Source organism: Drosophila ficusphila, unplaced genomic scaffold, assembly GCF_018152265.1.
Source record: "Drosophila ficusphila isolate 14025-0441.05 unplaced genomic scaffold, ASM1815226v1 contig_723, whole genome shotgun sequence".
Classification (NCBI taxonomy): domain Eukaryota; kingdom Metazoa; phylum Arthropoda; class Insecta; order Diptera; family Drosophilidae; genus Drosophila; species Drosophila ficusphila.
In genome coordinates this window covers 451,999-468,881 of record NW_025064662.1, presented here as the reverse complement: position 1 = coordinate 468,881, position 16,883 = coordinate 451,999, and the positions used below count along the sequence as shown (strand labels likewise).

Here is a 16,883-nt window from a genome sequence, read left to right as displayed (position 1 = left end):
GCGGACTTAAGAAAACTGAAATAAATAAATCAAGTGTGTGCAACTTGTCCTCATCCCAAGAGAACAAAAGATTTTCTTAGCTTGGAAATGACATTGTTTGGGGATTGGTATATGAAAGTATGAAGGCCTTGTCTCATTTTATTTATACTTTATCTATCACATAAAGAATACACATATTTACCCTTTTTTTTTAGAAAACAATGGATTAAATCATAAAATGTACACATACTTACTATTTAAATAAAAATGTTTTCTTGAATAATGCAGACATTTAAACATTATTAAATTTTATTAGGCACATTTCTTTATACATAAATAGGATTCCTATGCTTTTGTCAAGTAGACAATGAAAGTACGGATCTCCATTGGACTCAGTTCGATTATATAATCCTGGTTGTCACTGTCTGCCTTGAAGGAGTTGTAGGGACCCTCGGTCACCTTGAAAGTCCTTGGCTCATTCCTAATTTCATTTAAGTTCACATCCCTTTTAATTCGGTTGCTCTGGGCACCCAATTGTCCTTCTGGCAGAGATTCCTCTGCGTACTTGACTTCCAACATGGGTTTCTCGGCACTTAACAGGTGAACAGATCCGGATTCCAAAGATCGGGAAAAGGTTCCGTAAGTGTTGAATGCCGCTGCCTCGGGATCTGGAGCAAATTGCAGGCGACGGCTTTCATCCAACCAGGCATTTCCATCCAGAGTTGTTTCACGGATTCCTTCGATGTCAAAGGCACTCAGAACATTCTTAACATTGAACTGAACGGGTTGCGAGTACGAAGTATCCTCTCCGTTCTCCAAAATGTGCTCGAATCGAACAAGAAGTTGGTTTTCGTGCCAGGGTTCCAAAGTAAGAAGATGAACCGGTTTGGGAAGAACCAATGAAATGCCAGTAAACTAAAAATAAAATTTGATTAAATTAAAATAAAACAAAAAAAAAAGAATTTAAAGTGGTATTTTACTTACAATATTTGTAAAGGATGTTTGCCATTCTTCGGCTGTATAATCCTCCATGTTGCTGAAGAATTTCCATGTGGGCAGAAGCTTTTCCAACTGAACCAATCGCTCGATTCCCTTGAGGGAAACTCCTTCACGATCTGTGGACTTTCCAAAGAAGAGATGGTGCTTTCCCCTGGCAATCAGTCCCTCTCCAAATTCAGTTTCATTGAGAGCCTCGCCGACTCCGAAGGCATCGTCCTTTAAAAGGCGACGATGGACCATCAGTTCCAAGGATCCATCCTTCAAGGAGCTACCTCCCTGAGCTCTGTCCGTAAGGATCGCCAATCGAGCTGTTTCGTCCTCCAGATCTATTTTAGTGGTAATGGGATAGTAGTTGCCGGCCACTTCTTCGTTGATTTTTACACTCCAGGTATCACGGTGGTTGAGTTTCCGTTCAATCATTTCACGACCTGTTTAGGAAATAATAAAAATGTTTAGAGAATGTAAGATACCTATTTAAGAATCATTAACTAAAAGTTTGGAAAAGTAAAAGGAAATATTTCTAATATCCTTAAACAAACAAAATCAATATATTTTAATTATCCAACTCTATCGGTTTTGTAGTATGTTTAGGAAATAATTACCATTTGAATCGGTGTGGAAAATGCCATTCGACTCAATATCGGAGTTGAAGCGGGTGATAACTTCCTTGCCGATGCCATCTTCAATTGGAATGGGTCCAACCAGCCACTCGAACTCCGCGAAAGAATCCTTGTTGTAGATTCGCACCACCTGGCTAATCCAGTCGTTGAACTTCTGATGAACCTCTTGGACCAAATCGCCCTTGTAGACCTCGATTTCCACTTGATCGGTGGAGAAGTGAATCTTGTTTTCGTTGGGTCGGAAGATATAGGCTCCCGATGATCGGTTGAGGAACTCTGCATTATTTCCCACAGCACCCTCGTAGAACAAGAACTCTTGGCTAACCAATCGGGTAAGGCCATCAGCTTTTACTTCCGAGAGGAAGCCATTGGTGTCAAAGCCCAGTTTAATATGCTAAAAAATAAAAAATTTATAATTATATTGTAAACGAAAATTCTGCAGAAATCTAGAGGTTTTAAACTACTTTAAAAAGTGCAACAAGGTATGCTACAAAAAAATAGTTGCACTTCTTAGTTCATGGAAAAATAGTTTCATACTTTTAGAAAGTAAAATGATTAAAAAACCTTTGGAGATTTGTGTTAACCTCTGAATTTCCCTTTTCAATTGTACTTACACTATTTCCAATCACTGTCACACTGGATGTGGCCTTTGGCAATGGATTAATCTTTTTGTTGGCTTCAGTGCCCTCCAGTTTTTCAACATAATATGTACGATATCCCAAAGGCGGAATATTGGTGGCCAAGAAAACAAGTTCGTATTTGGCAGTAGAGTTCCTGTGCTTGATATCAATAACTGGTTGAGGAATTGGCACAGCTTGGGATTCCAATGTCACTCCTAAAATAGATTAATAAATAATAATTTTACTATGAGCATAGCTTTGCTAGTTAGTTATATTTTACTTACCCTTATTATCGATGATATTGTAACTAACACCTGGAACGGGTATCCTAATATATTCACTAACTGTATGAGCTAGAGGATTGTAAAGAGTTAAAGCAAATCTTTCGTTCTCCTCTGAAACTGGACACGAAGTGATGTTCAACAGGGCACATGTTTTGAAGTCAAACACATATTTGGCGGTTTTATCCTTCACATTATCCTTTGATTGCACAGAGAGTTGATTCAGGACATTTCGAGTGGTGGCACCACAGGCTCTGAATGCAACACTCATTCGCTTGGCATAATCCAGGGCAACCTTCTCCTTCTCCGTTCCAGTTATGGCATCGTGATGCTGCATAATTCCCAGAGTTTCCCGCATGAAAGTCAAGTGAGGATCGAATTCCTCGGGTTTCTGGGGAGCCAAAGCACTCAATTGCTTGCAAACTTGCAGGAAGTGATTACCATCCCGTTCAAATCGCTTCAAAGTCGGTCGCGAAGTGAAATATCCCGTCCAGTAGGCATGAGGATCGGATGCATATGGGAAGAAGTCATCGCTCTTGGTGGGCCAAGTGATTCCGGCATCATGAAGGGATTTCAGATAACACGACGGAGTCGAGTAGATCAGGTTTATATTCGAACCATTCGCCTGACGCTCATTCGCATATCTGTGAGTCAATAGAATCTATATAGTAAGACCTGCTTTCCTCCTCCGCTAAACTCTCTTAAGGAAAGCCCCCACTTACTTAATCAATTTGTCCAGATTCTTGTACCACATATCGGCGTTTTGGTAATGGAAATCCTCACCCATCGTTAGGATCACGTTGGGAGTGCGATATTGAGTGGCCATTTTGGTTACATATTCCAAGAAGGCATCAACCTGTTTGGCACAAGATTGGCTCTCAATTAACTTGGTTTCTATAGTACACTCAATAAAAAACAGAGACTATTTTCCTCATTTAAGAAAGTTTTTTATATAAACAGCATGCATTTTTTCCCTATTTTTTCAAATATTGTATCTAAACAATAATTTCTCATAATTGTAATACATTTTTGCTGAAAGGCTTTCTCTCTTTTTTACAATTATTCCTTAAACTTCTTTCTTAAATTTGAAAAATAGTCTATATTTCTTTTTCAGAGTGTGGAGACGACACATTTTGGACAGTACAATTTAGAATTTAGGGGCTTTCTTTAACAGTGAGTTTTGCGAGGACAACACAATATGCAATTACCGTATCAACTTGTCGAGGTTCTTATAATAGACTTGGGCAGCCTGGTATGTGAAATCCCCGCCCATTGTGATAATGATATTGTTGGTGCGGTAGTATTGGGATTGGGTCTTGGCGAAATCCAAAAACGAATCGATCTGATTTGATGGGAGGACAGAAACAAGACAGACAAATGTTCAACAAATGCCAAAAGCATAACACTAAAAGCTGTTAAGGTATGTTTAAAAAATAGCACAAACTCTTACCTTTTCCTTAACGTTATTGTCGGGACTGTGTTTGCCATCGATGATGGGAGCATCGCTACAAAGAATATCAAAGCAAAAACCATCCGGAGCCTGGTAATTGTTATAAAGAGCACCGCTGAACAAATCCGCTTCCTCTCCTAAAAAAATAACAAGTATTATTATACTTAAGGTAGATATTATAAAACCCCAAAGCTAATTACCCAGATTAGCTGATCCGTGCCAAATCATTTCCGCATTTTTGGTCATGAGACGTTCGTCCTTATCTTGGTAATCCAATCTACCGAAGAACATGCCATCGAAACCCATTTGGGCAAACATGGAAGCCATTTCCCTGGAATGTCCGAAGGGATCGATTTGCCAACCAACTCGAGGACGTCCACATTCTCCAAAGGTGTCGTTCAAAAGCCTGAAATTATATTACTCAATTTACTGAGTTTTTTCCCAAATTAGATTCAGATTTAGATATACCTCAATCCCCAAGAAAACTGATCAATCACACTTTGGTAGTGCGTTGTGGCCTCATCATTCATGCTCCAAGCACCGCCAATAAATTCAAGTCTGCCTTGCTCCACCAGCATTTTAACTGCATCCTGGACTTTGGTGGTCTGTTCCTTCCACCACTTGAAGAAAAAGGCGGACTCCACGTAGATAAATCGCTTCTCGGGATCTCTCAGAAGAGCCTCCACAACCGAATCGATAATATATTGCACGCCAGCCTTTTGGATCCTAGTCTCACTGCCATAATAATATTGGTCGACGGTCTTCAGCCAACCGACGTCATCATGAGTGTGTGCCACAAGATGCACATTCAGCATATTCGGTTTCGTGGGATGACAGCTCTGAAAGTAAATGGGAATTCATTTATAGATAGTTCTTAAGGTTGAATGAAAAATAAAGTTTTCTCACATTTAATATAATTTTTTCTGGCTTAAAAAAAATTAAAGCACACCACTTCTATTTTGAGAGAGTTTTCAATTAATTTTAATACTCTTCCGAAAGTTGAAATCTTACAAACAATATATTTCTTTTTTTTTAACAACTGCGTAACATTATGATTTGGATTTAATAGAAACTTAAATAATAATTTTCGTTTATGTTCTCTGACTTTCTGGAATTTTTTCGCCTCCCAGTTTTATTTGGTTTTTTGATTGCCCATAAAAACCACCTATTCCTTTTCTAATAAGTAACATAAAATGAATATTTTTAAGGCATGCAAAATAATTTCTGTCACTTAAATAATTTATAAACACTTATCAAAATGGTCTGACCTCTGTATTTAAAAACAAAACTACATGAACATTAAGTTGTTTAAAAAGAAAAGCAAAAATCACCGGCAAAATGTACATACAGATATTTCTAAATGTACATACCTATTATAAACCCCTAATCAGTTTCCATTCTCTCTCTACAAACTGAGCCTCAAAGGTTTTTTATTTGCTAGGGCAAATTACAAACAACTTGTTGCCTCTGCAACATGTTTCGCTATTCTTTTTCTTTAGTTTTTCCCAGAACAGGAATATTTTCTTACCTGATAGCCGCACTGAGAGGCCTTTTGTTGAATACTCCGCAAATCGGCATCGTGGATTAGAAATGCAAGGGCGCAAAAGAATGCAAGCCACACAGAAGTCTTTGCCGGCATTGCAATTTAGTTTCTTTATTTACGTTTGTGGAATTTGCATCCAATTATTATTATTTACACAAAGTACACTTCGCCGATATTCGGTGATATACACACACAGACTTTGAAAAAAGAAACTACTTGTAAAGGAGACCGACTCAACCGATCGCATCGGCTTCTCAATGCGAACTGTTCGACCAGAAAACGTAAACTCAGCTCGAGACCTACTTGAGCATGGCATAATAAGTACAAGGTAGTCTCGTCGGCTTTTTTCCCCCTATTGACACTACAATTAGAGCGAGAGAGAGTGTTTTCCTATGGGTTCGGGTCGATAGGGGAAAAACCCGAACGATTTTGCAGCCGACGAGACTACCTTGTATAATTCTACCATGTACTTGAGAATCATTCTTTATTGCTCCCCGTACATATATGTATGTACATATATATGAAAATCGAGAAAGCGAGCAAGTATTCCTACATACATATGTTTGTACTTGGGAGCGCAGATAAATGTATGAATTCGCCGGGTAATTCGCCTGAAAAATACTGATAGGGCTTAAAAAAATTTTGTACATGCGCGTTTTAAAGTGTTACCCCAAAGATTGTTAGAGTTGCTTTAGCTTAATCCGTTTAATCATTTCAACGCAATAAACTGGTCAAGTGGTTAATTGGTTTCTAAGAGCCGATCACACACAATTGCATTTATGATAGCCGTGAATTAATTCACGTTACTATCGGAGACTCGAAAAGGGTCTGAGTGGTACACTTCAGAAACAGTCGGTTTTATCAATGGACTTTATTTTTTCGAACTAGAGGTACTACTAAAATGAATAGGGGTTAGATTTTTATAAAATACACATAGGATTTAACCTATTCCTATAAAAAATTTTGAAACCAAAAGATCGGAGAAGAATTTATGATGCATGGAATTATTGTTACACGGACCAAAGAAAGTGGTTTAACGCTTAATCTGCAATTTAAATTCATAATTAAGATTACAGAATCAAAAGTTTTTTAAGGTTTCCTTATGTAAGCTATGTATATATCTTGCTTTAAAATCTCAATTATCTATTATAATACCTATCGTAAAACGTCTTTGCAAAACCTCTTTAATTTTAAAGCTCAAGGCAAACAGAACTTCTATCTAAAAAGGAAAGGAAATCGTTATAAAGTACTTTTAAATTGAAAGGTTTATTTTCCTGATTAGCCCTACTAAAGAAATTAAGTGTATTATAGGTTTTCCCTGGCAACCCAAGCGATACTTATTAACTATCAACACTTTGAATAATAGCACTAAAAATAATATTTGTGTGGAAAATTTCGAAAGAAAGCGGAAGCGGCAATTGTGTGATATTTTTTTTATTTATTATACATTCAAAAAATATTTATCTGAGCTTTATATAGTAATTATTCTAATCGTTTACTTATTCTTAACATTTAATTTAATTAAATAGGAGCTACTTTGCTTAGCTGTGTTTTACTACAAAAAAATATTTACAAATTACAACTTGTGTGTCGACACATTCTTGCATCCATAAACATTCTGCAAGCAAAACTAAACAGATTTCCTTCTTATAGGTATTGCAGAGAGACTACCCCAATAAATCTTTTAACTCTTTAAAAGTCAAGGTTTGAAAATAAAAGCTTCCGCTGGTAAAATCGCATTTGCAGAAGTGATAAAAAAAAATTATAGCGATGAAAGGTCTTAATACACATGTGGGTTTCAAGAGCATCTAATAAAAATAATGAAAAGTTTCTTGTTTACAAGACCAGCTCTTTATATACCACTTAGTTAGGTACAAATTCATAAAATGGTACGAGTTCCTTTCGTAATCTGAATAATTAATTACTTGAAATGATTGCAGCGAAGATAAGAGTGTATTAATGCAAAATACAGAAGTCAATGACTAGTACTCAAACATAAACAAATGCGAATATGTATGATTGTTTTGAATGTTGATAAGCCCCAAATCTTAAGTTCATTGCGTTTGTATTGAGAAGTGTATATAGTATATCACTTTTTTTTAGCGAAACGATGACAGAAACGCCTAACTTTGTATTTCCCTTCTATTTGGGGTGTAAATTGTTATCGCCATGCTCCTAAATGGATTTTAATTTGATAATCCCACTCAAGCTAATGCGATTGCAGTACAAGGTTTATCGCTTCAAGTGGCACATTGCTGGGGTCTAAGGAGTTGCCTCATTCCTCGTTTCATTTTACTCGACTCAACTGGCCCGATAAGACCCTCCGTGGAGCTTAGTATTCTGTCCCTGAAATGGAATATTTCAGTTGTGTAGCGCTTTTTATCACGCTCTTTTCAGTGAATACTGCGGTATCCGGAGCTACCTGTGGATTTGAGGTAACTAATTTCAATTGGTTTGAAATACAACATGTGGTATTGTTGTTTTCAAACATTAAGTTATTTACTTAAATTTAATATATCAGTGGTTTTAATTTGATACTATAATATACTTTCATTTCAGTCATGTCCCGCTACGAAAATAAATATGATAAATGTTCATTTAGTACCCCATTCGCACGACGATGTCGGTTGGCTAAAAACAGTGGATCAGTATTACTATGGAAGTCAAAACCGAATTCAGCACGCTGGTGTTCAATACATTTTGGATACGGTTGTTGAAGAACTCCTCAAGGATTCGAAAAGGCGTTTCATACAAGTAGAAACGTTTTTCTTTGCGAAATGGTACTCCGAACAAACGGAAATTGTTCAGAGAGCTGTGCAAAAATTGGTGGCAGAAGGTCGTTTGGAATTCACTGGAGGAGCTTGGAGTATGAATGATGAGGCCACAGTTCACTACCAAAGTGTGATCGATCAATTTAATTTGGGTTTAAAGTGAGTAAACAAATATATATTTTCAATACACAAGTATTTATATACAAATATCTTATTACAGATACCTAAAAGACAACTTTGGGGATTGTGGACGTCCAACAATCGGTTGGCAGATCGATCCATTTGGTCACTCCAGAGAAATGGCGTCTATATTTGCACAAATGGGTTTTAATGGCGAGTTTTTCGCACGCATGGATTACGTTGATAAAAAGAAGCGTAAGGAGGATCTGGAAATGGAGATGGTTTGGCAATCAAGCGAATTCCTGAAGAGTTCCAACATATTCACCGGAATGCTATACAATCACTACTCCGCTCCTCCAGGATTCTGCTTCGATATCAACTGCCAGGATGCTCCAATAATCGATGGCGAGAGCTTCGATAACAACGTTGATCAGAGAATCACTGACTTTATCGAATACATTAAGACAATGTCTAAGTATTATCGATCCACTCACATAATGGTTCCCATGGGAGACGATTTTCAGTACGAAGAGGCCGCAGTGAACTTCAAAAACATGGACAAACTGATAAAGTAGGTGAACCCATTCATAGTACTTTGATTAATTTTCTTATCAGTAATTCTTTTTTTAAATTTTTTTATAAGGTATGTGAACGATCGGCAATTGGAGGGTTCGCGAATCAACGTTTTCTACTCGACACCCTCGTGTTATCTCTACGAATTGCATCAATTGCAGCAAACTTGGCCAAACAAAACCGAGGATTTCTTTCCATATTCGAGTGACTCCCACTCGTATTGGACGGGATATTTCACTTCGCGACCCACGCAAAAGCGTTTCCATCGGGATGGAAATCATTTCTTTCAGGTCGTAAAGCAACTGAGTGTCTTGGCCAACTTGACGAGCACTCAGCACTTGGAAAACATAGAAAATCTAAGTGAGGCCATGGGAATAATGCAGCATCATGATGCAGTTACAGGCACTGAAAAACAGGCAGTTGCCCAGGACTACGATCGAATGTTATTCAAGGCGATTGTTGGTGCGGAAAATAATGCTCGCGATGCCCTTCGATCTCTGACCAGTTTGAAGTCTGGGGAATTCGAAAGTTGCCTGCAACTGAATATCAGTGTTTGTGCCTTCACCCAAAATACTGCCAACAATGTAATTGTGACTCTAGTAAATCCACTGGCCCATACTGCAACGCAATATGTGCGGGTTCCGGCGAAGAACGAGAACTATTTGGTCACCGATGAAAAAGGTGAGTTATGAAATTATATAATAATTTGGAAGATAGTTGAGAAAATATAAGAGGAGTGATAATAACTGAAAGAGTTATATGTATATTGCTCATTTTGCTAATGTTAAAAAGTAGTTTAAAGTATTTTATAATACAGATCATCAAAGCATTGGAAAAAACAGGTTCCTACAATTCCTATTGTTGTAATCATTATATTTGTTCGTAGTTTGTGTTTAAGTTTTATGGTATTATTTTTAGTTATACCGTATTATTAATATTTATAATATTTTTTACAGGTCGTAAAGTTACCTCTGAAGTAATCCCCGTTCCTTGGCAAGTTCTATCCTTAGAACATCGACCGAATGACACTCAACACGAATTGGTTTTCAAAGCCACTGTTGATAAAATATCAAACTTTTTAATACGCGTTTTACCAAATCCAAAAAATCTTGCACAGGAAAATGAATATTTCCCCCTAGAGAAAATCCAGGATGATTCCGATGATTTAATAGTGGAGAATTCGGTAAGTAAATGGTAAAATATTGAGATTTATTTTTAGTTGTCTGAAACTCCTATTTCAGCTTGTTAAACTCACTTTTGATAAAAGTTCAGGTGGCTTGAAAACCATTCAAATGAATGGCGTAACCGAAAATATTGAGCAGCATTTTGGAATATACAAGGGATATCAAGGCAATAATGGTGAATCCAACAACCGATCTTCGGGAGCCTACGTTTTCCGTCCAGATGGAGATATTGAAATACTCAATGACAAAGTGCAGCTTTCTTTTTATAATGGAACCCGAGTTAAGGAAGTCCATCAGCATTTTAACGATTGGATTTCCCAGGTAATCCGCATTTACGATGAGGAAAATCGTGTGGAATTCGAGTGGTTAGTTGGTCCAATTCCAATAGAAGATGATATCGGAAAAGAGATAATCACTCGCTTCTCGAGCAATATATCCTCCAAAGGAAAATTCTATACCGACTCGAATGGTCGGGAAATGCTGGAACGTGTAAGAAATCAGCGAGAAAACTTCGATCCCGACATGTCAGAGGCAGTGAGTGGAAATTATTATCCAGTAACTGGACAGATTTCCCTGCAAGACGACGAAAAGCGAATCACTTTGCTGAATGATCGAGCTCAAGGAGGATCCAGTTTAAAGGATGGGGAATTGGAGCTAATGTTGCATCGTCGATTGTTAAATGATGATGCATTCGGCGTCGGAGAAGCCCTCAATGAGACTCAGTTTGGAACTGGTTTGATCGCAAGAGGAAAGATTTCCCTAATTCTCGATTCTGCAACTGAGAAACCAAAACACGCCGAACGACTTTTGCAACACGAGTTGGATCTTCACTTTTGGAAGTTTTTCAGCAAATCCAATGGTATTGCTTCTGTAAACCGCCAGTTGATTCCCGACTTTTCAGATTTTCCAAAATCGGTAGAACTTCTCTCCTTTGAACAATATTCAAAGGATCAAATTTTAATAAGAGTGGAGAACTTTAACACATATGGAAATGTAGTGAGCTTTAACATTTACCCTCTTTTTAGCTCCTTGAATGGAGATCAGATTTGGGAAACAACTTTGGACGGAAACATGAAGTTGGACGACATGAAGAGATTCAAGTTTAACCAGGACTCATCCGGCAGTATTCCTTCTTCCGTTGAATATTATTATGCCCCGCATACTCCGTTGTCAGCCGATTCCACGATGACCGCTTCCGATTTTGTTGTCACTTTGGTGCCAATGCAAATTCGTACGTTCATAATCCAGCAAAGAAATTAAGTTCTATAAAAACTAACGCATGAATAATATATAAAGTACCTTGCCAATAAAACAAAAAGCTTTTTTAAAGTATTTTATTTGTTTAAATCAGAAGTTAAATAATAGAATGGGATTTTAAAGGAAACACAACTTTACTTTAATCAAGTAATAAAGTATGAGCTCATATGGTGTTATATGAATCGAACTCTTTTATTAGCAAGCACGCAAAGTGCGATATCTAATAATCTTGCATAGGTGATAAAGCATAATCCACTTAAAACAGAGTTCAGTCACGCCAACAAATTTAATAATTTCAAAGAAGAATGATTTTCATTTAAACTCCATAAAGTACTCGTACAAGAAAGGTCCTCAAATGAAGCGAAAATCAAATAAAGTAAGAATGTTAAAATAAAATGTTTGTTTCATCTAATTATATAAAAAAAATCCCAATTTAGAACAAGCTCTTTAAAATTAAAAGATGGGCAAAAATGTGTACCAAATTTATTATTTTATACTTCAACAATTGTTGCATTCATGGGTTTAACTATGTCGTTAAACAAAAGCTTATGTTCTTTGAGAGGTGAGTTTAAAGTTAAACTTTTCATTAAATAGGAAAGTAAAATACAATAGTTTATTTTTTTAGAGTTCTTTGGTTTTCATTGGTGGCGGTCTCTATATATTTCTGCTTTATAGTCTGCTTCTCATCAGTTGATCGGTATTTAACCAAAAGTACACATATCGGAGTGGAAGTATTGTGAAATCCAAAAAATATTTCATAGCCTTTAATTTTCCAAAATTTTTTGTAGAAAAATTATCTTTTTTGGAACACCGCAGTGCCAAGTTTAACTGTTTGCCCTTCGGATCGACTTGACATAACACTTTTCGACGACTATTGTCGGTATAAGTACATTACATCATTTTTTATAGCTCTTGATTACAGATTATTATTTAATTTAAGGCAAAAAGACATCGAGGGGTCAGAAAAGGAAGCTTTTTGGGACTTTATAGAAAACTTGGCCAATTCCACGTACATGAATTTTCAAAACATTCCTGGCGATGATGAGGTCGATAAAGTGATCAAGAAACTAGGCCTTAAACCGAAACACTACATGGAATTAATTTATAATCTTACCTTTGATGGAACTTTCGAGGCATCTGAACGCCTTAGAATTCGCTGTTACGATGGTCCGACTAAAATTCAAGTTCGCCAGGTTTTAACCGAGTGGGGACTGTGCTACTTGGGAAGCTCGGATCTTGGCCAAGAGTACAGTTCCCGTTATTTGATATTTGGTGAATACCCCAAGTACAACAAGTACCAACAATCGCCAGAAATTTTAAAGTACATGGTGGGGGGATTTTTCGATGACAATGTTCAATACACTTTACTGGGCTTCACAAGCAGTGCGGTTTTCGTAAGTTTATTTAATCAAATACAAGTTTAAATTCTTTATCTTTTGATTCCTAAACCCTTTAAGTCTTTCGTACATTCTGCCTTTGATGTAATGAAGGTGGACACTGGTTCCGAGTATGCAAAAGAGGGTATTTTTTACGACGTTTTCAGCGAAGAAATAATTTCAGAGGAAAACCTGAAAACGCAAGTTATACAAATCCTAAACATACTGATAAATTTATAAAATAAATTTAATTTACTTTAGTGAAACTACAATAGCAATGAGAAAATGTAGGTTTCACCACGAATCCAATTTAACTCATTTTCCGTTTTACACCAAAAATATTTGCCTGCAAGAGTGCCGAATTAATTTGGCTTATGAAAGGTGTAAATGTATTCCACATTTTTACCCAAATCTCAGTAAGTTTATATTAATTTTAAAACCACTACAAAACGATAAATATTCCTTTTTAGTCGCAAAACCTAAGCCCGTGTGCGATTATAAAACTTTAAGATCGTGCTTTCCTCGTTATTCAAGTATGTTTTTCACAAATGTTTACAAATAGTTTTATATGTACAAAAAACATACATAATTATAATTTCCTATGTATATATTTCGTAGATCTATTTCTTAAATTGTACGATAAAGATGACCAACTTAAGAAGCCTTTTCCTTGTTATTGTGAACAAAACTGTTACGATGCATCCGTAACAACAAAGGCTACCAATGTAAATATCGTAGCTTCATTTTAAATAATTAATTGTGTAAAAACTAGTGAAACTATATAACTCTTTTAGTCCTTATCGGGATCAAAAAATTTGCTTGGAAGTATTGGAGGACATGTACAAGTGAAATCTTGGCCACAGAGACGACTCAAACGACAAGTTATATTTTCAATGACCGATCTATTGGGTACCTATTCTCAGTTTCATATTTAAGCTTTAATTGCAATATTTGGCATAATAATAGTTTGTCTTTATTTCAGTGTCAATCGGTGGAACTGCTGGATTTTTTCTTGGTTTTAGTTTTTTGGGATTGGTGGAGTTTGTTTACTTTTTCACTTTAAGATTATTTTGGCAAATACTAGGGTACACCATATAATTTTCAAAACCACACAAAATAACTTATATTTAAATTCTCACACAACTTTTTCTAAAAATAAACTATTTATTCCATTAAATTAAGCCCGGTATAATATTCAATGTTCACATTAGCAGGACTTTATTCATTCTGTCTACACAAAAATTTATAATTACAACTTACAGCAAGAATAAAGTAACGCTTGGTATATTGTGTAATATGGATTTAACTCCTGTCAGAAAAACACGCAAAGTGCTATATCTATAAATCTTGCATAAAGTAATAGAGCTTAAAGCCATTTAAAACTGAGTTAAGTCACGCTAACGATTTTAGTTCTCTCGAAGGGTCGGCGTAAATATAAATTAATTTGGTTTTGAAAGACTTTCTTTAGTCATGTAAATAACGTCGTTCTAATCCCTTAAAACAATCTAAAACAGTATGGTGTCCCAGCGCCCAAACTATCGGAAATGGTCAAAAAATGTTATTAATTTTATTGTTTTATATTTTAACAATTGTTGCGTTCATGGATTCCGATTTGTTGTTGAAACAATGCTTCTTTTGTTTGAGAGGTACATAAGTTTACATATTATCAGAAATCCAACAGAAATTTCTAGAAACATATTGTATTATTCTTTTATGAACCTTCTTGAGGTTTTTCGATTTTCTAAAAATTTCTGTGTAACCAACAATTTTTTTTTTTGTATATAACTATGTTAACTTTTCAGATTTTTGTGGCTTGTCCTTCTAGTTGTCTCAATATATTTCTGTATAGTTGTATGCCTTTCATCAGTTGATCGCTACTATACGAAAAGCACACATATTGGAGTGGAGGTACTGTGATATTCTTTAATTAAATCGATGTATTATTATGAACTTTTTGGTTTTGTAACGCAGCGAAATTATCATTTTTGGAACACAACGATACCAAGTTTGACCGTTTGTCCAGCGACCCGACTTAATGTTACGTATTTCGCTGATTATTGTCGGTAAGTATAATATATTTATGTATATTACAAAATCATTTTCTTAGTTGATATTTGCAAGTCACAAAACGTTTTTAGGCAAATGGGCATTAAGGGATCGAAGAAGGATACTCTTTGGGATTTTTTGGAGAACTTGGCCAATTCCACTTACACGAACTTCCAAAACATTCCCGAAAACGCTGAGATCGATGAAATAATCAAGGAAATAGACTTAAAACCGAAACAATATATGGAGTTAATATACAATCTAACCTACGATAGAACCTACGATCCAAATGAACGCCAACGCACTCGCTGTTTTGATGGTGCGACAAAAATTCATGCCAGACAGGTTTTAACCGAATGGGGATTGTGCTACTTGACCAACTCGGAACTTGGTAAGGATTATAGTGCTCGGTACTTTATTTTTGGGAAGTATCCCGAGCCAAACACATTTGAGCTGGCGAGTAACACAGTGGACTTCATGTTCGGTACGTATTTTTCAATGGACATGCAGTACACGTTTCTGGGATTTTCGAGCGATGCGATATTTGTGAGTTATTAAATATCAGTGATATCGCAAGAGGTCTGCTAATTTATATCTTAAACCTTTCAAGTCCTTTGCACACTCTGCCTTTGATGTGATGAAGGTGGATGCCAGTTTCGGTTACGCCACAGAAGGAGTTACCTACGAACTAACTAGCAGGGAGGTCATTTCTGAGGAAAATCTGGAAAAGCAAGTTACAAGTGTTACAAATGCTAGTATTATTTCTAAAATATTCCAACTTTCTGCAGCGAAACCACAGTCACCATGAGAAAATGCAGGTTTTACCACGAAACCAATTTAACTCATTTCCCGTTTTATACCAGAAATATTTGTCTGCAAGAATGCCGAATTAATTTGGCCTACAAAATATGTAAATGTATTCCCCATTTTTATCCCAATCGCAGTAAGTTAAAATCAACATATTTGCCAAAGGAAAATAACAATTTTGTTTCAGTTTCAAATCCCAAGCGAGTGTGCGATTATAAAACTTTAAGATCCTGCTTTCCTCGTCATGAAAGTAAGTGTTTTTTCTTTAAATTTCAAAGAGCAAAATATAATTTCTTATGTAATTATCAGGTTATTTTCTTCAACTATACGAGAGTGATAGAAAAGAAGAGAGTCAATTTCCATGCTATTGTGAACAGAACTGTCGCGATTCAGTTGTTACAATAAGAAGTGCCCATGTATGTCTTAGATTTTCTCATTTCTAACTACGATGATTAACTTGACAACATTTTCCGAATTCTACAGCAAATGTCAGGATCGAAACAATTACTTGGTGGAGTCGGAACATCTGTACAAGTGAGATCTTGGCCAAAAAGTCGGCTCAAACGTCAAGTTATATTTTCAATGACCGATCTGTTAGGTAAATGTTCTTATTTTTGTAATCTTACAATGAACTTTAGAGTGTTCATAATTATTTGTAGTTTCAATTGGCGGAACAGCCGGACTTTTTCTCGGATTCAGTGTTTTGGGATTTGTTGAAATTCTATACTTTTTTACAATGAGGTTATTCTGGCAAATACTAGGTTACAAGCTTTAAAACAATACACGGGAATAATTTTTTTAATATAATACTCATCGCTTATAAATATAAACTCATAGCTATCTTAAAAACTCAAATACACTTTCAAATTTAATAAAATGATTTATTTGTTCTAATAAAAGAAATTCGAAAGGCTTTTATTAATCTCTGGATTATTTATATTTATATAGTTGTATGTGTTACAACATCACTTTTCGTTTCTTAATGTTAATTTAGGGATTATGTATTTTTTACTTAGTTATATGGTTTAGTCTTCAGCTATTTTATTTTAGTACACTTTATTTAATTGCGTTAATACGTTTTTCTCGACCGAATATTTAGTTTTGCAATTCCCTGCAAGCTTAATGTTGAGCTTTAGTGTCAGAAATATTATAATAATGTTGAGGTTAACAAAATGTATCTCGTATTTTTGGGTAAATCTTAATAGTATTTCGTAGATGTTCTGCAAGACGGTTATGGAGTCAGTTTATAAGTTACGT

At 35.8% G+C, this 16,883-nt stretch overlaps 4 protein-coding genes across 5 annotated transcripts; 3 read left to right on the top strand and 1 right to left on the bottom strand.

Annotated features, from left to right (window-relative positions):
• Positions 1 to 270: 270 nt before the first annotated feature.
• Positions 271 to 5,756, bottom strand: LOC108089245 (lysosomal alpha-mannosidase). Of its 2 annotated transcripts, none has more exons than XM_017187409.2 (10): positions 5,478 to 5,756; positions 4,418 to 4,788; positions 4,150 to 4,355; positions 3,950 to 4,086; positions 3,708 to 3,841; positions 2,503 to 3,143; positions 2,213 to 2,433; positions 1,581 to 1,992; positions 964 to 1,406; positions 271 to 894 (listed from the first exon to the last, which is right to left on the bottom strand). In XM_017187409.2, exons 1-10 carry the CDS (start codon positions 5,586 to 5,588, stop codon positions 325 to 327), a joined length of 3,246 nt encoding a protein of 1,081 aa, XP_017042898.2. In that variant the 5' UTR covers positions 5,589 to 5,756; the 3' UTR covers positions 271 to 324. The 2 variants fall into 2 exon arrangements, with proteins under 2 accessions (XP_017042898.2, XP_017042899.2); XM_017187410.2 differs by lacking the exon at positions 3,708 to 3,841 and adding an exon at positions 3,222 to 3,355.
• Positions 5,757 to 7,788: 2,032 nt separating this feature from the next.
• LOC108089266 (lysosomal alpha-mannosidase) lies at positions 7,789 to 11,472 on the top strand. Its single transcript, XM_017187436.2, has 6 exons — positions 7,789 to 7,927; positions 8,052 to 8,422; positions 8,484 to 8,954; positions 9,027 to 9,637; positions 9,913 to 10,139; positions 10,198 to 11,472. Exons 1-6 carry the CDS (start codon positions 7,844 to 7,846, stop codon positions 11,398 to 11,400), a joined length of 2,967 nt encoding a protein of 988 aa, XP_017042925.2. The 5' UTR covers positions 7,789 to 7,843; the 3' UTR covers positions 11,401 to 11,472.
• A 395-nt stretch (positions 11,473 to 11,867) lies between these two features.
• Positions 11,868 to 13,871, top strand: LOC108089111 (acid-sensing ion channel 5-like). Its single transcript, XM_017187221.2, has 10 exons — positions 11,868 to 11,959; positions 12,023 to 12,128; positions 12,186 to 12,277; positions 12,338 to 12,791; positions 12,855 to 12,973; positions 13,035 to 13,189; positions 13,244 to 13,306; positions 13,392 to 13,498; positions 13,568 to 13,682; positions 13,756 to 13,871. Exons 1-10 carry the CDS (start codon positions 11,868 to 11,870, stop codon positions 13,869 to 13,871), a joined length of 1,419 nt encoding a protein of 472 aa, XP_017042710.1.
• Positions 13,872 to 14,288: 417 nt separating this feature from the next.
• On the top strand, positions 14,289 to 16,401 carry LOC108089110 (sodium channel protein Nach-like). Its single transcript, XM_017187220.2, has 10 exons — positions 14,289 to 14,419; positions 14,576 to 14,681; positions 14,745 to 14,836; positions 14,912 to 15,365; positions 15,430 to 15,548; positions 15,608 to 15,762; positions 15,814 to 15,876; positions 15,936 to 16,042; positions 16,110 to 16,224; positions 16,286 to 16,401. The coding sequence occupies exons 1-10, from the start codon at positions 14,289 to 14,291 to the stop codon at positions 16,399 to 16,401; spliced, it is 1,458 nt and encodes a 485-aa protein (XP_017042709.1).
• The last annotated feature ends 482 nt before the right edge of the window (positions 16,402 to 16,883 follow it).